The sequence below is a fragment of the Loxodonta africana genome, chromosome 23 (assembly GCF_030014295.1).
Source record: "Loxodonta africana isolate mLoxAfr1 chromosome 23, mLoxAfr1.hap2, whole genome shotgun sequence".
Taxonomy (NCBI): Eukaryota; Metazoa; Chordata; class Mammalia; order Proboscidea; family Elephantidae; genus Loxodonta; species Loxodonta africana.
The window spans coordinates 48176994-48199756 of record NC_087364.1 but is presented as its reverse complement, the minus strand read 5'-3'; the positions used below and the strand labels follow the sequence as shown (position 1 = coordinate 48199756).

The 22763-nt window shown below is 43.7% G+C and overlaps 1 protein-coding gene across 4 annotated transcripts in view; it reads left to right on the top strand.

Moving 5' to 3' along the window:
* Window positions 1-22763, top strand: part of TNIK (TRAF2 and NCK interacting kinase) — a 482068-nt gene that overhangs the window by 374593 nt on the left and 84712 nt on the right. For 3 of the 4 annotated variants that reach the window (XM_064275470.1, XM_064275469.1, XM_010596034.3), the window contains exons 13-14: window positions 17793-17903; window positions 19850-20038. In XM_064275470.1, the coding sequence (XP_064131540.1) occupies window positions 17793-17903; window positions 19850-20038 (300 nt within the window). Of the gene's footprint in view, window positions 1-17792; window positions 17904-18726; window positions 18814-19849; window positions 20039-22763 lie in introns of all 4 variants that reach the window. The other variant, XM_064275471.1, reaches the window with a different exon arrangement.

Sequence of the window (22763 nt, the reverse complement as noted above, 5' to 3'; positions counted from 1 at the left end):
AAAGTGACTGGAAAGAAGCAAGAGTGGGTGGTGAAGATGAGTTAGTCCAAGCCAGAGAGGGTGGTGCTTTGGGTGGATGGCAGTGAGAGTGTACACACTTGGGAGATTTAGACTGTAGGAAATACAGTGTGTGGGAGTTGATCAGACGTCAGAGATGAGGGAGAAGTAGCAGTCACAGAAGGTTCCCTGATGTTGGACTGAATCATTCTGGTGGAAGACCAGGTTTGGGAGGAGGAGGATAAGATCAGTTTGGAACATAGTGTAAGAAGCTCGTGAGGCAGCGAAGTGGTGATGTCAAGGATGCAGCTGGATTATATCAATGTAGTCATGGAAGGGGACTTGAGGATGGAACACAAATGAGAATTACTGGTTTTTGGTAATGAAGTTCACATAGAGAAGAAAGCCTCTGACTGAGCTCTGAGAGCTCACAGTAGTGGAGGAGAAGCCAGCAAAGATGATTCCACAGACGAATGAATGAGAAACACCAGGAGAGTATGGTGATGTAGAAGCAAAGAAAACTGAGTACTCGAGCCTGGAGTTCAAGGACTCAACCACGCATGCAGCCCACAGGCGAAGTAAGATAACAGCATCCTTGGTTTTCAATGACAAAAAAGTAGCCATTAAGATGGCAGTTTCTGGTACTGATCTCCAGAAACACATTCATTTCCTCTCTGGGAAATGGGAAGCAACCTGCACGGGGAAGTCAGAAGATCTGGATTTGGAGTGAAAGAATGTCCATTTGAATTGGAGACCCTCCGTGTACTACCTGCATGCCCTGGGCACCCTCTTAGTCTTACTTGCATCCCTGTTTCCTCAGCTATTCAGGGAGGCTAATGGCAATGGTTGTTACCACACCCAAGGTTGTTCTGAGGATTAACCAGGAAACGTTACCTGAAAGAACTTCGTCAGCTGCCAAGAGCTAGATAGATCTTGCCCTTGAAGGGCTTGTCAAATCCAGCTTAAATATGGCTAATGACCCCACCTCACTTCTTCCACTTGGAGAGTGTTGCATAATTACAGGCTCACCCATTTGGTGTCAGCTTTTGCTCACATTCTCTCCTAGCATTTCCCTTTTGCTCAGGACAACCAGGCCAGTGTCATGGAAGCTGCGCTTGCTGGAGCCCAAACCCAGAGAAGTCATCAGTGTGTTAGGTTATTCTTTGGAACCTAAGCAGTTTCTCCTAGAAGCTCTGAGTCAACCTCCCTCACCCACCTTCCAAAAAAGGGAAAAGCTGTGTATCTCTTTAAGAGTCGGCATGCAGGACAACATAGTGAAGCTTTGAAAAGTCCTGTGGGCAAAAAAGCATTTGGGAGAATTCGTTGAAAGGTAGTGTAAAGTTTCGATTACTAAATAACTTGGGGTTGCCATGAGTCAGAATCTACTCGACAGCAACTAACCACAAATAACTTGAGCCCTAAAACTGCCAAGGTTCAAACCCCAGCTTCTGTATTAGATGCACGCCCGTGAGTAAGTTACTTAACTTTCCTATGCCTCAGTTTTCTCAGCTGTGAAACTAGAAATAACAGTAACACTTACCTTGTAAGGATGTTGTGAGGACTAAAAAACTAGATGAGTTAATTCATAGAAAGCCTAAGACAGCACCAACACATAAGAAGCACTGAATAATTACTTGTTGTTGCCAGATCCTTGGCTACTGCAAGTGGTTAAACAGTTGACTGTTAGCCAAAAAGTTGGTGGTTCAAACTCACCCAGAGGTGCCTCGGAAGACAGGCTGGGCAATCTGCTTCTGAAAGGTCATAGCCTTGAAAACCTATGGAGCAGTTACTCTGTACACATGGGGTCGCCACGAGTCAGAATTGGCTCAGTGGCAACTAGCAGTTATTATTGGAGTGGGTGCTTTTGACTAAATTCAAAGGAATACTTTCCAAAAGTTTGAACTCCTTTCATTTGTTAAAATAGATGTACCATATTACTTTTTAGCAACCCCCAAACCCATTGCCATCGAGTCAATTCCGACTCATAGTGACCCTATAAGACAGAGTAGAACTGTCCCATAGAGTTTCCAAGGAGTGCCTGGTGGATTCTAACTGCTGACTTTTGGTTACCAGCTGTAGCTCTTAACCATTGCGCCGCCAGGGTTTCCAACAGGTAAGCTTTTATTCCCACCACCCATCTGTCAGTTTGTTGTACTGTGGTGACTTTCATGTTGCCGTGATGTTGGAAGCTATGCCAGTGATGTTTCAAATACCAGCAGAATCATCTATCGTGGACAGGTTTGCCCAGACTAAGACAAACTAGATAGAAAGGCCTAGTGATCTGATTCCAAAAATTAGTCAGTGAAAACCCTATGGATCACAACAGAATAGTGTCTGCTACAGTGCTGGAAGATGAGTTCTCTAGGTAGGAAGGCACTCAAAGTACACAGTGGCTGCGACAATGGACCGGAACACACCAGTGACCGTGAACATGGCTCAGGACCTGGCAACATTTCATTCTGTTTCACATAAGGTTACCATGAGTCGGAGCCAACTTGACAGCAACTAACAACACTAACAAGCTTTTATTCATGTGTTGAGAAAAAATATTTATTGTAATATAATTAGGAATTCACTTATATCTAATACTATCTAAATGGCCACCTAGCAGGTCAATGTACGGACTAAGTACACCAGCCTTGCAGTTAAGGAGACTAAGATCTAATCCTAGCTGTGTGGCCTTGGGCAAATTATTTAACCTCTCTGAACCTCAGTTGCCTGCTCTGCACAATGGGGATAACAGTATTTACTTTGCAGGATTGTTGTGAGAAGTAAATTAAACATATACATAAAAGGCTTGACACAATCTCTGACATAAAAGCCAACTGATGTTGTTGGGGTGAATGTTGACATTTTGGAACTGATGGTTTCTCAGTGTTGATTGTTTAGTTTTTTGTTCTAATGGTTCTTTGTATCGAGAGCGTTTTCCTATGAAAGTCCCTGGGTGGTACAAACAGTTAGCGTTTGACTGCTAACCTAAAGGTTGGAGTTGCAAACCCACCTGGCAGCACCGTGGAAGGAAGGCCTGGTGATTGCTTCCGTAAAGATTACAGCCAAGAAAACGCTACGGAGCAGTTCTACCCTGAAACACATGGAGTCGCCATGAGTCAGAATCAACTCAGCATCAGTGGGTTTGGTTTTGATTTGCCTTCCTTAGTTCTCAAATGCACCCTGCCCGTTTGCTGTGGAACGTGAATTTTTCCATCCCCTTTTGAAGGCCGTTTTCTGAGTGAATAACTTTCCTTTCCTTGTGTCTCACTGGGCTTGCCGCCCGCTGTTGACTGAGCCAGAGCCCTAGCCTTGCCAGCACAGGAAGCCCGTTCTCCGTCCTTCTGGAGGTACATCAGCTGCTGTTTGTATAGTCTCCTCTTCCCAGCCAAGCCTCAGCAGACCCTCCCCTGGAGAAATTCTGCCTTTCATTGGCTTCTCTTATCTATATTTTTTCCTGTCATTTCTAACACTATAAAATTTATGACCTTGTCATTGCCACCAAGTGGCTGCATAAAGTCTCAGCTCCTAATTAAAACCAAACAAACCACTTACCGTCCAGTTGACTCCTACTGGTGATGACCCCGTGTGTATCAGAGTAGAACTGTGCTCCATAGCGTTTTCAGTGGCTGGGTTTTTTGAAGTAGATCGCCAGGACTTTCTTCCAAGACACCTCTGAATGGACTCCAACCTCCAACCTTTTGGTTAAGCAGCTAAGCACCTTTACCATTTGTACCACCCAGGGACTCCCATCTCCTGATTCCACCCATAAAAAGGTGGAGTTATCTGATGTCTGAATAGTAAGCTGTAAGCTTCTGGGCATCAGGGACACAGCACCTTAGGAGTGGCCCTTCCACTGAGAAGGCAGAAACGAGGCAGCCTAGGGTACAGGAAGAGTGGCTCGCCACTGACTGCCTTTGTCACCTAGGGCCGGACATAAGACTTCCCTATCCCTCAGATTTGGAAACCCTGGTGCGTAGTGGTTAAGAGCTATAGCTGCTAACGAAAAGGTCAGAAGTTTGAATCCACCAGGTGCTCCTTGGAAACCCGGTGGCACAGTTCTACTCTGTCTTACAGGGTCACTATGAGTCAAATCGACTTGACGGCAACAGGTTTATCCCTCAGATTGTTCATTTATAAAATGGGGTAGTAACAGTTTTAAAGATTAGATGAGTTAATACATATAAATGACAGAACAGTGCCTGGCACCAATAAGTACCTGGGTAAGTTCAAGGAGAGAGTTCAGTGTGAAGGGAAAAATTGTCGTTTACTGTTTTCTGCCTTGTCGCTACCATGAGTCGTCTCTTTCCAGGGCAAGGGCTTGCTCTTGAAAGCAGCTTGAACAAGCTCATCTGGCAGAAGCGGAAACAGGGAAATCAGTGTGGCTTTTCACCAGTGCTAGGATCCCACCCACAGGACCACACTCACAAGGCCGTAAGCCAAAAGAAGGCACCAGGAGCAGGAATACTTCCCTCCTTTCAGGGCCTGGAGTGTTAATTCATTGACACTGCTAAGAAATGGCCCTTACCTCGATCATTAACTGTAGGCACCTTAATATGTCCCTGTGAGGTCCGCTGGTGGGGGCAGAGCAGCTCTTTACTTGATGTCGCTAGTGTCAACACGGAGACTGCACGGTCTCTAGCTGGGCCTTCACTCTATTATTTCGATAACTGAACACAAGTAATGAAACAGCTGGGAGGCAGGGCGGCACACTGATGCTCATTGTCCAGAGCGGAGCCTGCCCACGGGCCTCCAGCAATGGTCTGTGGCCACATGTACATGTGAATCACACTTGTGCTTCGGGAGGTGTGCGATTTGCATGGATATGTATAGAACTTTGCTTCCCAGTGAATCCCAGAAGGGCTCCTTGTTACTGTAGGTGTCACTGAATGTTATTGATTGAAGGCGTCCCCCAAAAATGTGTGTTGTAAATCTTAACCCCTATACCTGTAGTTGGAGCCCTGGTGGTGCAGTGGTTAAGAGCTCAGCTGCTAACCAAAAGTTCAGCAGTTTGAATCTACCAGCCACTCCTTGGAAACCCTATGGGGTAGTTCTACTCTATCTTATAGGGTCATTGTAATCAACAGCAACGGGTTTTTTTTTAGGTTATGCCTGTGGTTATAATGGAAACCCTGGTGGCGTAGGGCTTAAGAGCTATACCTGCTAACCAAAAGGTGGGCAGTTCAAATCCACCAGGCACTGCTTGGAAACTATGGGACAGCTCTGCTCTGTCCTTTAGGGTCGCTATGAGTTGGAATCGACTCGAAGGCAATGGGGTTTTTTGGGGGGGGGTTTGCCATTTGGGAATGGGTTTTCTTTGTTGTGTTAAGAGGCCATATCAGTGGAAGGTGTGTTTTAAGCCAATTACCTTTGAGACATGAAAAGAACAGATTAGGACAGAGGAGCAAGCAGAGATGGGGGAAGATAGATGCCAGGCCACACGAAGATCACCAAGCAGCCAAGGACCAAGGACCTTCCTCAGAGCCGACAGAGAGAGAAAGCTTTCTTCCACAGTCCGTGTCTTGAATTTGGATTTCTCTCCTCCTCAGCTGTGAGATAATTAATTTCTGTTTGTTAAAGCCACTCACTTGTGGTATTTTTGTTATAGTGGCAGTAAATAACTAAGACAGGGAGCATTGTCACTTTGATCCTGAGATAAGAGGAATTTCTTGTGAAGGTGAAAGTGTCCTATGTTGTTAGCTGCTGTTGAGCTGTCCCCTCATGGTGACCCTGTGTGCGTCATGGTGACGCTACCAGCTCCTGTGCCATCCGCATAACCAGTGGTGGATCAGACCGTCCAGAGGGTTTTCAGGGGCTGATTTTTGGAAGTAAATCACCAAGCCTTTCATCCTAGTCTGTCTTAATTTGGAAGCTCCACTGACAGAATGGTGATGGCTGCACATGAGGTACATTGGCTGGGAATCGAACTTGGGTCTTCCACATGGAAGGCAAGAATTCTACCATCGAACCACCCTGCCCCCTGAAATTCCTATGCTGCAGCTTTCAAATGCTACAGAAATTTGAAGTGCTTTTGCCCAGACCCATTCCTACACACTCAAGGAATGCGAAAGTTGTGGTAGTATTTTCTACTTACAACATTTCATACTGGAAAAAGAGCCAGACTTGGGCAGTTTGTTGATCCTCAGTGTATCTGGAGCACATCAGATAGAAGATAAACCTGTGACCTGTTGCCAACCCATAGCGACCCTAGGGGACAGAGCAGAACTGCCCCATAGGGTTTCCAAGGAGCAGCTGGTGGATTTGAACGGCTGATCTTTTGGTTAGTAGCCATATCACTTAACCACTTTGCCACCAGGGATCCAATTCTAGGCAGATGATAGGGATTTTTTTTTTCTCCCCAGTGGCATCACATAATGGACATTACACAGACCTGCCTACCATTGTCTAGGGTCTTCGTAAAAGCTTTTGTTACATGTAGTCTGTATTTCCTATGCTTTACAATCTTTTTTCGACGTGTTTCCTAACCATCAAAACCAAAAAACCAAACCCACTGCCATCGAGTCAATTCCAACTCTTAGCAACCCAATAGGACAGAGTAGAACCACCCAATAGAGTTTCCAAGGGACGCCTGGTGGATTCGAACTGCTGACCTCTTGGTTAGCAGCTGTAGCACTTAACCGCTATGCCACCAGGGATTCCTTCCTAAACGTAGAAGACAACAAAATAGTTTCACAGAAACTATCATTTCATTATTTCATATGACATTAAAACCCAATTGTTTTCCTTTACTTGTTTTCTTCAGTGGACAGTTTTATGGAATCATAGAGGCTGGGGAATATAAGAGACCTCAAAAGTCATCTAAACCAACTCTTCTCTCAGAGCAAGAATCTCTTTGACGATATTCCTGAACTAGGGTCAGTTAACCTGTTTAACATATAAACATATAATACCTCCATATTTGTGGCCCTTGGATGGTACAAATGGTTTGCGCTCAAGTATTAACCCAAAGGTTGGTGGTTCAAACCCACCCAGCTGCGCCATGAAGAAAGGCCTGTCATTCTGCTTCTGTAAAGATTACATCCAAGAAAACCCTGTGGAGCAAGTCCACTCTCTCACATATGGGATCGCCATGAGTCGGAATGGACTCAACGGCAGCCGGTTTGTTGGTTTTCTCCATATATGTCCAGGGCCATGAGGCCGAACATTCTGTATTTGAGGGACTCCTAATGTTAGAGAGTTCATCCTGATGTTGATTCAAGTCCTTGTGGTAGTCTGCTATAATATAAGTCATGCCAAATAAAATGAAAACACCTTTCACCTCAGCACCAGAAATGTTTGAAGGCAGCGGTAATGTCCTTCCCCAAGCCCCTGTTTCTAGCCCAAATGTCACCAGTTCTTGCAACCTTTTTATATATGACATAATTTAGCATCTTCAGTACTGTCCTGGTGAGGTAGAGTAGCTCTTTCTGTAGACATTGTATTAATAAACTGATTTGTTGTGGTTGTAAATATGTAGCTAACGTAATAGTTTCAAGTTCAACGTTTTCTTGTCATTTCAGTGACACCAATTACACCATTCATGTTGTGCAACCATCACCAGCATCTGTGCCAAGTTTTCCATCACTGTAAACAGAAACTCAGTGCTTCTTAAGCCACGCTTTTTCTAGTCTCCTTTCCCCCTGCCTTCTGCCCGGGTGACCACTATTAAACCATAGCTGTGCCTGTTTTAGGTAATTCGTTTTAGTGAGATCATACAATATTTGCCCTTTTCTGATCAGCTTATTTCACTCAGCATGTTTTCAAGGCTTAACCATGTTGTAGCATGTTTTTAATGGACTTGTTCTCATAGGACTTAGTCTGAGGGTCTCATATTAAAGCTCCAGAATGATGGCAGAAAAAAAAAACGTGCAGATTACACTTGATTTTTAAGAGTCCTGGATGCTCAGAATGCCCAGTGAGCCACTCTTTCTCCTTTGTACGATACCTAGGAAAACCCAGGTAGCTATTCTCCCTGGGGAAACTGAGGCTTAGTGAGAATAAGGGGCTTGTGAGTAATCATGTAGACTAGCATCCGTAGATTAGGTGGAACCAAAATTCTTCACTAGCCTCCTGGTGCCTCAGTCCGTTTAGCACCTTCATTCTTCCTCTGCGTGCACAAAGACCAGCCTAGCGTGCAGTACTCAGACAGTGCTTAGCCGTGAGGCTGCCTGCTGCTCAAAGGTTGACCTGTGAGCTCAAAAGAAGGACTTCATTTAGGAAATTGGCTTTTCAGGAAAGCCCTTAAGGAGTAAGTTAGGTGGTTTGTCTTTAGTGTGAAATGGGTGTAGAAAGAAAGGAACGAGATATTTGTAGCCTGTATAGCTTTCTCAGTGTCTTGCGATTACTGTTTTTGTGAAGAGAAGATAGGTAATAGACTAACAATAGGAAAAGAGGGAAAAATGATGTAAGATGACACCTTTCACTTTGTATAGGTATATGCCTCAGCCAGCTTTTTTCAAATTCAAAGAAGCAGTATGGCAAGAGCCAGACTCTGAATATAAATCACAACTTTGCATTTACCGGGTGAGTGAACTTGGGCAAGATACTGGCCTGTGTGTGGCTGGGTTTCCTTACCCATTGAATGAGGGTAATGATGATTAAATGAATCGTGAGAATTAGAAGAGTTAAAACAAGTAAAGAGCTTAGTATAGGGCCTGGCATCATATAATAAGCCCCCCATAAGTGTTTGCTCCTACTATTAATGTGTTTTGGTTATCTAGTGCTGCCATAACAGAAATACCACAAGTGGATGGCTTTAATAAAGAGAAGTTTATTTTCTCACAGTAAAGTTGGCTAAAAGTCCAAATTCAGGGGAATTCAGCTCCAGGGGAAGGCTTTCTCTCTCTTTCAGCTCTGGGAAAAGATCCTTGTCCTCAATCTTCCTGTGGTTGAGGAGCATCTCAGGCGCAGGGACCCCATGTCCAAACGACACACTCTGCTCTTGGTGCTGTTTTCTTGGTGATATGAGGTCCCCAACTCTCTGCTTGCTTTCCTTTCCTTTTATCTCTTGAGAGATAAAAGATGATACAGGCCACACCCCGGGGAAACTCCCTTTACCTTGGATCAGGGAGGTGACCTGAGTAAGGGTGGTGGTAAAATCCCACCCTAATCCTCTCAACATAAAATTACAATCACAAAATGGAGGACAACCACACAATACTGGGAATCATGGCCTAACCAAGTTGATACACACATTTTTGGGGGGACATAATTCAATCCATGACATGATTGTTATTCTGTTTTCTTGTTGTTAATACTTTGCTGTGTTGTGAATTCAGAGATGCCAAACAACTTCCTCTTCACTCACCTTTCCCTGCTAGTGAAAAAGGTCTGGAATCCCAGATTTAGTTGTAAGAAATCATACCCTTAGCATGCGGCACTTGGTTTGCAATGGTCTTTCGGAACTGAAATGTTAACAAATGTTAAAATGGGCAAAGGAATGCCCAGAAGCTTGACCACCACTTGTCACGAGTACAACTGCTGCAAAACTTACGCGGAACAGTCCCATTTAAAGTGAGGCGGCATGTGTGATGTGCGTTGGATTCAAAAGACCACACTGGGTTCTTTCATTCTGCATGTCTTTGAACAGAGAGCCCCTGTGTTGAGTGGTGGTTTGAGGTACTTCCCAAGGAGCCCCTGACTTGATCCTGTACCCGTTGTGTTCCTATTCTCTGGAGGCCGACTCAGTTCTTCCATAGTCGCAGTGGTGTGCCCTCTCACCACTTATGGTAGTCACCCAGTATGAAAAGCAAGAAGAGCTCTCCAAGGGCACACCACAACTGTGCTTCTTTTCACTTCCTGTTCTGAATTGTTCGTAGATTTTTGCTTCGCAATATAAGCACATCCCTGCTTAGACTCAGAATGAAGACCTTGCCAGATTGCCTGATCTCCCTCCTCGCTGAAGGTTTGGGTTAAGATGACTTATTCAAGGTCGTATAACATTTATGCATTTATTTCACAGATATTTATTTGGCACCCACTGGGTGGTCCACAGAGTTCACATCAGTGGCAGAGCAGGACCAGAATCCAGTCTTTCTATTTCTGATCCAGTGTTCTTTCCCCCGTGCTCTGTTGCCCCTCATGCCTCCCGAACCTCCACCTCCACTGTGATGTGTCACGTTGCAGCTATTGGGCATTAATCCTCAGTTCATATAATGGGAAATGTGATCTAAGTATGAGGGACCCAGGACAACTTGCACATAATGATACCTACCAGCTCTACCAGAGTGTCAAAAAAAAAAACAGACTCGAATTTAACCTGAACATTTGGAGGGTAGAAAAAAAGCAGCCATTTGGAGGGTAGAAAAAAAGCAGCAAAGTATTCAATCTGAAATTTCTCAAGGACATTGATGATAGTACTGATGGTGGTAGGATAGATGAGGTATCTTTCATCAGTTTGTCCACACATACTCTTACACACTGTACTTCTCACTGGATCTGCAATTGACAGAATACTCCACTAGGTTCTAGGAGCTGGGAGGTGGTGGGGCATAGAGTGGAAAAAACATGGAGTCTGACCAATTTGGGTTCCCAGCTCTACCACTTTCCAGCTGTGTGACATTGAACAATTTGCCCAAACTTATTGTGTGACTATTGACAAAGCATTGAGCCTTCCTGACAGTCTGTAAAAGAGGGAAATAATAAATGATATTTGCCCTACTTATCTCACAGGACTTTTATGAGGATCTAATTAGAAGACGATGAAGTACTTTTTAAGGTAAAATTGCCATACAGGTTACAATCCTGTAGCTTTTACCAAAAGATTCCATATGCTTAGAATGTTCGGTGAACTGTCCTTAGCTATATTTGTTCTGGTGCCTGTTAGAGTTTTGTTTTTTTTTTTACATGAGAGAGGCAGTTGGACTGTTTCCCTTCAGGCCCCAGGCAGCTCTCTGTCTGTTACTGTAGCTCTGTCTCAGCAGCCATCTCATGAGAGGGCATGGCTGGATCAGAGCAAATTCATCCCCACCACTGGAAAAACAACTTCAGCCACATAAGCAGGATGGTATAAGCAAAGAACCAAATTACAAATCTACAGCTTCTCATGTGTCTCCTTTTGGATTTTTCCGAGGGTGAGTTTGAGGGGCAAAATGGTATGAAGGGCCAAGATTTGTTTTTCATCTGTGTGTCTGTTTATACCTTTCTTTATTCTGAAGAGGGCTTAAGGCTGTTTCCAAAGATTAATATGGCATCTAAAAAGAAAGTAAATGAGCAAATAAAGTAGATGGCAATATAAAGGAAGAGAGAAAAACAAGATGAAGCCAGGGATAGTGTCAGTTCACCAAACGCTTGCACGACCTGGGTCCCGTGAGGTGCCAGGGGTAGGCCACGCGTCTGGCCCCAAGAGTCCCAGTGACTGAGTAAAGAGGCAAACGTGAGTGGTTCAAGATTCATGTTATCCATATGGTAAGATTAAACCAGTACTCAGGTGAGCTTTTAAAAGAGAATCCAAACCTGTGTACTTATCTAGCAGAAGTTGAGTCGTGCTGTGACTAATGCCGAAGCAATATTCCTACCACAAACACAGCGGTTAGCTTTATTCAGCTGTTCTTGCAGTATCGCAGAGCACAATTTTATGGCATAACAGGAAAGTCTGGCTCATAAAGCCATTTCTACAGGAGCCAGAGCCCCCTTGTGCAGGTGCACAGCTCTGCTTAGTCTAAAGAGTCTACGAAGAACATTTAGAGAACCAAAGGAAAGATGGACTCTAGAGCCATTCAGAATGCATATTATTTCTACAGCTAGGCCTTTAATAAGAATCAGATATTTAAGAGTCAGGCCATATTCTCTGGCAAGAACTTAAAGAACAGAAATTCTGCTCGTACAGGCAAATTGGGATAAATATATCATCTCTATTTTTTTTGCATTAACGTTCCCTTATTAAAATTAATCAGTTCGCATACTTGAATGTACAGTCACACAACCTTTGCCAGGAGGTGGCATGAGGGAACCCCCTGGGGAGGATCAAAACTGTCCTAAAAAAAAAACAACTGAAATGTCCATCAGTGGATGAATGGATAGACAGAATGTAGCATATCCATACAGTGGAATACTACTGAGCCATAAAGAGAAATAAAGTTCTAAAACACACTGTAACATGGATGAACCTTGGAAACATGCTGAGTAAAATAAGTCAGTCACAAAAGGACAAATATTGCATGCTCCCCAAAAGACTCCACCAAATCCACTGCCACCAAGTCGATTCTGACTCATAACAACCCTACAGGACAGAGTAGAACTGCCCCGTAGAGTTTCCACGGAGCGCCTGGCGGATTCGAACTGCCGACCTTTTGGTTAGCAGCCATAGATAGCACTTAACCACTATGCCACCAGGGTATATGCTCCCGCTTATATAAAATAGGCAAATGTGTAGAGACCAAAGCTTATTAGTGATTACTGGGGGTGTGAGGGAGGTGCAAGACAGGAGCCATTGCTCTGGGGACACTGATCTTCTGTTAAGGATGGTGGAATGATTTGGTAACAGGTAATGGTAATGGTTGCACGTGATGGATGTAGTCAATGGCACTGAATTATACATATAAAAATTGTTGAGTTGGCAAATGTTTTATTTATTTATTTATTTTTACCAAAATTATAAAAAAACTTTTATCAAAAAAGTCATGTTTTCCTAACACCAACAAAAGACGGGGGAGGGGGGGCTTGGGGGGCCAAAGCCCCAGTAATGCACACCATAGAGGAAGGCAATGATGACTTCAGCCTGGAAAATTTTCACAGTAGGTATTATCAATCATCCCCCAACCAGGAAAAAAATTAAGACATTTATAAAGATCCAGTATCTAATTTCAAGCGATAAAACTTGTTGGCAATGCCTGCAAGAAGATCTGAATAAAAATGTGCGTGTAGGCAATTCTATATAGCGGGAGCGACTGCTGGGAGTTTGAGAGTAGTTGGTGTAATGACACCAGGACCACGATCATCTTTATTCGTAATTTGAATAAAATTTACAAATACTGCTTGATTATCCTCTTTCCCATCCCTTCCAGCTTAGACTCTTACTGCCTTACTTGATTTCCTGCCTGTCTTTAAGATGACAAATAGGTACTATGCCGGTGCCAGTTGTAGATGACTCTTGGTTTAGAAGAATATTCTCAGGCCTTCTCTGTGCTCGGCACAAAAGAAGGTTCAGGCCCATCAGGGCTGTCTCAGGAGGGCGTGGACGGACAAGGCGGTAGCCTGAGGCTCTGCAAGGCTCTCTTCCCTCCTCTTGCTACCCCATCTATAGTAGTCAATGCAGCAGATCTCGATGGTGCCAGGTGCCATGTGGGATACAGCGGGCAACAAAAACTGCAGGGGAACCTAGACCCTGCCCACAAATAGCTTTCAACTTAGATTGCAGAGTAGATACGACATATTCAAATAACTGTAACATAAGGTACCAGTTGTCATCAAGTCAGTTTTGGCTCATAGCCGCCCCAAGTGTGTCAGAGGAGAACCGTGCTCCGCAGGGTTCTCAGTGGCTGACTTTTCAGAAGTAGGTCGTCAGGCCTGACTTCTGAGGCACCTCTGGGTATACTTGAACTTTCAACCTTTTCGTTAGCTGCGAAGCGCTTAACCATTTGCACCACCCAGGGATATTGATAGGACGGAAACTGCCCCCAAAGCAATTTAAGAGAATGCTCTATTGTCTTCTTTTGCCCCAAGATTCTTAAACTTAGCTCAGTTCAACAAGCTTTTATGTGCACCTGCCAAGTGCCAGGCCCTGTGTGAGGGGCGGGGCGTACAGCCTGAATCAAACACAGGCCTTGCTCTCAGCAAGCCACTTCTACAGCAAGAGTCATCAGGTAAAGGTGTCTCCTTGAGGCCAGAGCCTGGGTCTCTCTGACAGGCTTTGCTATGTCCCCTCAAAGGGCCCATGCACAGGAGGAGAAAGAACAAACATTTTTCCGGGAAAGGCATCAGCATCGAGGCACAGCAGCTGGAAATTGGCAGGGTGCCCTCAGAAGGTTGGGGAAGTGATTTATTTTCTCAGCCTCACCACAGGAGCTGAAGCCCTGACAAATGCCTCCATGCTTTAGCGGCAGCTGATCCAAGTGAGATCGTTATTAATCATTTGTCACTTTTGAGCGTCTTTCTCAGAAACTACAGAATACTTGGGAAGCCCGGATCCTCCTGAGTTGCAATCAATACTGCATACACCTCGTGTGGGGACCTGACTGGCATGTAATTGTAAAACAGGATCGATTCCTGGCAGAGGGGTTGGAAATGTACAAATCCTTCACAAAAAAACCAGCTAAATCTTCAAAAGGAATGATAATTTTTTTTCCTCAAGAGAGAGGGCAATGGTTAGCGTAAAAAAAAAAACTTGAAATGTTAGCTACATTAGGGCTATTTCCTGCCAGGAATCAGATCGGTACACATAATTATTTTATCCTCTGTGTTGGCATTGATTCACTTGGGTTGACCGTTGGAAATGTCTCTGTTTGGGTCTGTAGTCCAAATTATTCATTTGGTTCTTATGCTGATGTTTTCTACTCAAGTCTTCCTGTATTATTTTTCTGTAAAACAAATAATCACATGTCTGGAACTTAACTCATCCCTGTACCCCAACATACCCCTCTTTCCTATCCCTAAACCTACTTTCCTTCTTCTCCACAGCACCATCCACCATGCCGCCTGGACCAGGAACTTCAAACACCCTCCCTCCCCTAACACACACACAGAGTCAGCCGTTACCAAATTCTGCCTATTTGCCTATTTCTAATTTCTACTTCTAAGTTGATGTCCACTCCAGCCCTATTAAGAAGACTGGAAGTTTGAATGGTGTTTAGTCTCTCTTCCTTTTGGTTGCATCTCCGTCCTCAGCAGAGATGATGAACGTGGACTCTCAGGCTGCCCTTGCTTAACTCATTGATACCATGTCATTCCAAACGTGTTATCAGTAGAATGGCCTCTCACTGCTTTTTAGCTTTTACTCTTGCCACTTCCCATGGCTATAGGAGGCCTTTTGAAAATGCAAATCTGATCATGTCATTGGGCTTCATAAATCCTTTAGTGGCTCCCCATTGCCTGCAATCTATGATGGACAAATAATGTTTGATCTAGAAGCGATAGACTTTGAATCTCAAAAGATGCGGCTTCCTCAGAGGCTGTTGGAAGACAGCAGGTCAGAAGATTGAAGCAGCAGCTGCATCAGGAATGCTTCCCAATGGGCTTCTTTGTCATTTGAATATTTGTGGTTGGGTTAGCTGGGTCTCTGACAAAGAACTGTTATCCTAGAAAGCTGCTTCTCTGGTTGTGTAGAGCTAGCTGGTCAGTGTGATACTGTCACAATCCATTCTATTCAGATATCTCCTGTTTCCTTAGCTTTATAGTTAAGTGTTGTTGAGAATATTGCAAAGGAATAGACCCCTGAGGTGTCCCCTCTGAACCTCCTATTTGAGGAAGAAGAAACTGAAATGCCAGTGCAGGGCTCTGACATGAAGGACCTACGGCCTTTCTCAAAAACAGTGTTCATCAGGAGAGCAGTGGGGTGCAGACCCCAAATTCTCATAAAAAGACCAGACTTAATGGTCTGACTGAGACTAGAAGGACCCCAGTGGTCATGGCCCCCAGAACTTCTGTTGGCCCAGGACGGGAACCATTCCCAAAGCCAACTCTTCAGACATGGATTGGACTGGACAATGGGTTGGAGAGGGATGCTGGTGAGGAGTGAGCTTCTTGGATCAGGTGGACACTTGAGACTATGTTGGCATCTCCTGCCTGGAGGGGAGATGAGAGGGTCGAGAGGGTTAGAAGCTGGCGAAATGGACATGAAAAGAGAGAGTGGAGGGAGAGAGCGTGCTGTCTCATTAGGGGGAGAGTAATTGGGAGTGTGTAGCAAGGTGTGTATGGGTTTTTGTGTGAGAGACTGACTCGATTTGTAAACTTTCACTTAAAGCACAATAAAAATTATTTTTTTAAAAAAGTGCTCACAACATGTTGTGTGGGAAAGCACGTTGTCATGCGTGACTGTCCTTTTCATCGCAGCATGAGCAACATCCATGGCCTCCCATGCTATAAATGTCTGTCTTGTCCCCCAGTCATTGGGACAACCAGAAAGAGCTCCCCCATGTGCCCATACAGTTCCAATGCTCCAGGGAAGGGAATGCTGCCCCTAGATGAGAACCATTTCCTTCTGTAGCTGCTTAGCCTAACCCTAACTTCTGCTCCTAGGATGCTCTCCTTTTCTGAGAGTATAATGAAGAGCTGGAAAAATTATGATCTTTCTGCCATTCCTGTTGCCTCTTCATCTTCCATAATGATTGATTGAGTTCAGACTCTGTAATCACATTGCCTGGCTTTGAAATCAAGCTCCACCAATTGCTGGGCATGTGACCTTGAACAATTGCGTAGTCACTCTGCTTCAGTTTTCTTATATGAAATCGGGAGAATATAGTCATGCACCACAAAACATCCTTTCGGGCAACAGCCGATCACACAGACATCCATGGTCCCATAAGGTAATAATAGAGTTCAGAATTCCCAATCAGACAACGGGATGTAGCACATGTAACTGGACATAGTGAACACAACAGCTTCCCACACGTAACACCTGTATCTCATGTCTCTTGTATGCAACGTGATTATGCTGCCAGGTGTATAGTGGTACAGTACATATATAACCTATAATATATATGTTTTGATAGTCCTAATAAACACCTATGTTACTGACTTATGTATGTACTGTACTTTCTATCATTATTTTAATGTGAACTTTCCCTACTTACAAATAAAAAATTTACCATGTAACAACATATGCTTCAACTCTTAGGCAGCAGCATCCGATCTCATGTATCACACACATCTTCAATGTTATAGCATTATTTCTGTTTAATTTTCTTTTGAAAATATAACCTTGGAGTGCATTATGGCTTGCAGATGCAGCAAAACCAGTACTAGTGATAGTAACGGTATCCCATATAGCTTTGCTAAGTATATAATATGGCTTGGGTCAGGTGCACCTTAGTCCTCAAAGTGACATCTTTGCTTTTTGATTGAAAATACCATGGCTTGGGTCAGGCGCACCATATAATATGGGATTATATTTCACAGAATGTATCATGGATGTTAAGTGTTGCAAGACTGTAATAATACCTACTTCAGAAGACCGTTGTGAAGATTAAATAAGATAAAGCATGTTAGGCACTTACCACGGTGTCCAGGGCCTGGCAATTGTTCAGTAAATATGAGATGATGATGATGATTCCTGAGAGTAAGGGTGTTACTCAAGTGGGAAGTTGAAATTGACACTTCAAAATGGGTATTCCAGAAAATACAGAAAGACAGCAGGGTGAGAAAGGGTAGTTGACTCGAGGGAAGTCAGAAAATTCTGTTACACCCTCAGCCATTATCTGTATAGCCTTGACTATGTCACTTTGCTTCTCTGATTTTTGCTTTCTCTATCAATGAAATGTTTGCCTTACATAATGTGGAAAGAAATGTGCTTTAAAACCCATGTAATGTCATAAACAGTTTGATGATATTTAATAAGTAACCTATTATACGTTAGTGTGTTCTTCTCCTGTTTTGAAAACTCCCAGTAGCTAACTGGGAGAATGTGCTTTACAGAAACTTCTAGGTCAATATATAAACCTGGAGGGTCTATGTACATGGTCAACAACAGGGTGTCCTCCATCATCCTGTCCCTGTCAATGGTTCCCCCAGTAGATGGGAGGGGAAGAGACTCAGAGCATTCAGCATCTCTCCTTCATAGTTCATGTCTTAGTTCTGCTGCTCTTCCTGCTGATGTCCCGATACCCCACCTCCAGTGCCTGCGTCCCTCATGGTTGTCTGCTTGTTCCCCACAGCAACAAAGGCGTGAGAAGGAGCTGCGGAAGCAGCAGGAGAGAGAGCAGCGCAGGCACTATGAGGAGCAGATGCGCCGGGAGGAGGAGCGGAGGCGGGCAGAACATGAGCAGGTACAGTGGGACCAGGTACTACCGATGGCTCAGAGTGGACTCCAGCACCTGGTGTCACGTGCGTCGCTTCCTCTTAGGACTGCTCAATTTAAGCAGGTTTTTACTCTTCCTCAAGCAACTATTCTTAACCTATTCAAGCAGTCAAATGCACAACCTTGGCAATGCCCACTCATTCAACCTTGCTCTCTACCCAAGCCAGAGTCCCCGGACATACCTTCATCTTCTGGTTCTCCTGACCCTGCATATCTGCTTTGAAGGCAGCACTGAAACATGAATACTAACCAAGTCCTACTCTTTCATTGCTTCAGAAGAGATTTCTGTTCCTGCCATCTCTGGTCTCCATATTTGGGTCATTGATGTAGAGCCCTCTCTCTCTCCCTGTTAGAATCGCATTTTAACAGCACAGAGGAAGTCCCTAGGGGGGTTTACTTACAAAGACAGCACCTGATGGCATTGAACAATTGGCTGCACAGGAACCTCCGAACTTTACAGCATTGTTAAGTCCAGGTAGCCCGTAAAGAGGGGAACCTGTAATGAAAAACTATAAAACGTAGCTGGGTTTATGAAAATTGAGTCGCAGCAGTGAAACTCTGAGCCATTGAGTCAGCTGCTGCGGGTGGAGGGCTTGTGCTTTTGACTACGTTGAAATGCTTTTGCTTTGGTGTGGCATACTCTTCCTGTTTTGTGAGGAGGTGTCCGGGTATTTTTTTCCCTCCTTCCTTCTACACCTTACTTGGCAGCTCTTGTCACCTTTGGAATTACTGGTTCTTTTTCTCTCTCTTTCTCTCTGTTCCTCTGAATTCTCTGCTGCCCACCTCTCCAGGAATACATCAGGCGACAGTTAGAGGAGGAGCAAAGGCAGTTAGAGATCTTGCAGCAACAGCTACTGCATGAACAAGCTCTACTTCTGGTAATGGGAAAGCCAAGCACCAGCTCCCCTGCTCTGTGTTCTTACTGTGTGTCTGTCTGTCTTGTGTCCTCCTTCCAAAAGAGGGTATCCTCCAGGCCTCATGTACCTCCCAAATCCCATAGAAACAGAATGCATTTCCTGACCTAATTTGCCAAATCTTAATGCATTTAATATACACCTTACGCATTCTTTATTAATTCCACCTATTTCCGAAACTTTAACATGAATCCAGCCTCCTTATAAGTCCAGAGTGTTTTCAAGTCCCGCTGTGTTTATTACAGAGGAATTTGTAAGGCCATTTACAACATGCTGGAATACAATCACGGCACAATGCCCCTTTTCCATAAAAACCACTCAACTTTACAATCACGTTTCATTTGCAGACTATTAGTTTTACCCTTACGATGGGAACATTTTGTGTCTTGCTCGTGCAGTTTCCACTTGAAGTACTTTTTTATGATTATTGCACTGCTTTCCAAATGGACTTCTTTGTGTATCTTTTTTTTTTAACTGAACTTTTTTACTCAGTGGCATTCTGATTTTTTTTGTTTAGTCTGTCTATAAGCTTGTTAATGGCTTTTTTTGGTCCAAGCTTTATAAACAAAAGATGACTTAGGCAATATCTTTATTTATTTAGTTTTGTGATTAATTGTACATGTTTCAATGGTTTCATTACTAAATAGGAAACAGATGGCTCCTTAGAGGGCTTGTGCACTGACCATCCCAGTGCCCTCGTTATTGCCACTTTCTGAGTTACAGTTCATCAGGGACAAGTCACTTTGGTGGTACTCTGTGGGGCTTTCCATTAAAGCAATAGTATTTTCATTAAATGCCCACGTTCTTGTGTTGACGCTCACCTGAGGCTGTAGCTTATATCTATGGCACACCCTGACATCATCCTGTATTTCTGCTAGTGTTAAGGTCCTTTGTTATTTATCATCACTTTTGCCTCCATTTCGTGCTTAACTGATCCTGGCCAATGGTTTCTGTATGGTGATTTGGCCCTTTCTTCCCTCCTCTTCCACTATCTGCTCAGGAATATAAGCGCAAACAATTGGAAGAACAGAGACAAGCAGAAAGACTGCAGAGACAGCTAAAGCAAGAAAGGGACTACTTGGTTTCCCTTCAGCACCAACGGCAGGAACAGAGGCCTGTGGAGAAAAAGCCACTGTACCATTACAAAGAAGGGATGAGTCCTAGTGAGAAGCCAGCCTGGGCCAAGGAGGTAAGTAAGGAAGTGTTGCCAAGAAATGGTGGCCAGGCTTTTGGCTATCATGCATTCATCTAGTACAGGTGGACAGGTAAACTAATACTTCAGAGTTAGAAAACAACTCATTGTGACACACGCTTTGCTTTGGAAGTAACATAACTATTCTTCTGTAGAAATAATTATCTCTGTAGAGAAAAGATGAGGTGCCTCATTCCATCTGTGGTTCTTGGTATCCAGTAGATTTTTGTAAGAACAACAGGAAGTAGAATAATCCTTTTCTTTGTAGGAGCCCAGCTGAGTTTGTGGTATGATGATTTTTAGTGACTCTATGTAAAAACGTGATTTAGGACTCTGGAATTGTAGATATGGTCATTTCCTGCCCGTACATGGGCCCTGTTACTCATTGTTAGCAGTACACTAATGCTGCCCTGCTCTTCTGTGGTGCTAACTGTTGCACGGTTGACCTCAGACTGGTGGTTGTAGTATTCACTTATAGGCTCAGAGGTCGTTTGTATTTCTTTGGCAATTACTTCCAAAGTAGTGGTCCTTCATTTGCTCAGCTACCAAACTAAAGAAGGATTTTCAGGAACTCAGCTCTATAATTAGCTGTTTTAAACATCTAATTGAAATTGGCTGGGCGGGGGGGGGAGGTGATAAGCAAACAAAGTAATTTAACTCTAGCCAAGACCAGCCACCCTTCCAGAAAGACATTGTGTCTGCTCACGCAGGTAACACCCTGGTTTTCAATTCCATCATCACTTGTGGGGCCTTTATTTATGGCAATTTCGTTTATTTTCCTCTCAGCTCAATTAGTCACTTAAAAAGATAGGGTTTTTGTTTTTTGGTTTTGGTTTATGCTTTAGATAGTTATATTATAACATCTTTAGATATTTATAGCTAGAGCTTTTTTCAAGTTATCTAGGCTACAACATTACCAGAACCAGATTTGTATCACCAGATCCTACTTTTATAAAAAATATTTCAGTCTCTTTTACTTTTCTATTCATACTTACATATATAGGAAATACTTGAAATGATGTTATCCTAATAGTAATGATGGGTGGTAAAATTTGTAGGGGGTTTTAAATTGTACTTTTATGTAGTTTAAATCATTTATAATGTTGATATACTGTTTTTATAAAAGTAACAAAGTAATTTTTCTTTTAAAACTCAAAAAAAGTTAATCTGTAGAGAAACACTTTTGATTCGAGGTGGAAAAGATTTTTGATCACTGTCCCTCCAGTCTATAAATATGATCCATGGTTAGCAGTCTGTAACTGCTGCCTCTTTCTCTTAGGTCAGTAATTCAATTTTGTGATCCTACTCCCAGGTACATCAACGACCCCTTAATAATCCACCTGTTCTTCCATCTAAGCAGAATCACTGTGCTGTTAAACAGCAGCTCACATGCTTCCTGGCTGGCAGAGATGTGCCACCTTCATCTACTGCTAACCTCCTTTCTAAACCAGACTCCCAGCTCCTGACCTTGACAGGTATTCAGAAAGCTGAAAAACTAACCTCTACTAAGCTAATGCCAGTAGCACCTACAGGGATTGATGATTCCAAATTAAGACTCCTGTTTAAGCATCACTCACAGAGAGATGGACCAGCTTGTCTTATTAGACTTGGTCTTGAATAACAACAACTGAAGCCTCAGGAAGTCTCAAGGACCATGGTGAGATCTTCAGAGAGATCTCACTCCCAGAGGTGTAACCCAACTTGAGGGTTAGGATCTAAGGTCATTTGTGTGTCCTTTCCAAACATTTCCGAAGTGACAAACCCCCTATTGTCCATTACTGGAGTTAAGGAGGATCTTAGAGACTCCTGTGGAGCCTGGACCAGGAGGGCTGTGAATTCACACATCTTTACAAGTGCCTCAACCTAAGAAACACTACATCACTAAGTGACCTCTCCTTGATGTGTGACCACCTGGCCTTCACTGTTCCCAGTCCCAAGCATGAGCTTCGGAGAGGGACACCTCCAGATCCCATTGGAGAGAACCATCCTTCTTTGCAGAGCATCCGAGAATTCCTTCTTGCCTCTTCGTAGCTTCCTCATGCAGAAATGTACCAGAAAAGAAAGAAGAGCTTGGAGCAGTTCAGCCTCTACGCAGAAGATTTGAATTTATCCTCTTTGAATTCATTGTTTTCTAGTTACTGTCTGTCCTCATCACTAAATTTCCTACCATATCCTCTCCGTTCAGAATTAGTTCACGGTTCCCAGGCTTTCAGAAACAACGGCATTCCTGGAGGCAAGTGTTTGTAGGTGTCATCAAGGCAGTTTTCTAGATCTCTTATTTCCCCTAGGCTTCCTCACCAAGCTCCTAGCAGTAAAAGACACATAGCACTTGGGCATGCAGACAACATGGCTGTGTCATCAAGTACTCCCAGTGTGGTGTTCCCTGGCCACCATAAGTCTGGGCCACCTCCAGTGGGTGACATCTTCCTAGGTCCCTAGCCTTCTGGCAGTTCGTGGCTCTTCCTTTGGGCTTTACGCACTTCTAGATGTGTGTGGGAACATTCTTTTGGGATTTCTTATTTAGTCCTATCCTCCTGGGTGTGGTTAACATAATCTATCTTCCAACTAACCGTCGGTCTGTTCGCGAAGCAGTTCACAAGCCTTAGAGTGGGTGTCCATGTTCCATGAGAAAGATGAGACATTAAGATGATAGAATGAGTGACAGGGCTAAATTGGGGATCAGAACAACTGGTGTACAAACAAGAGCAAATAATTGTCTGCC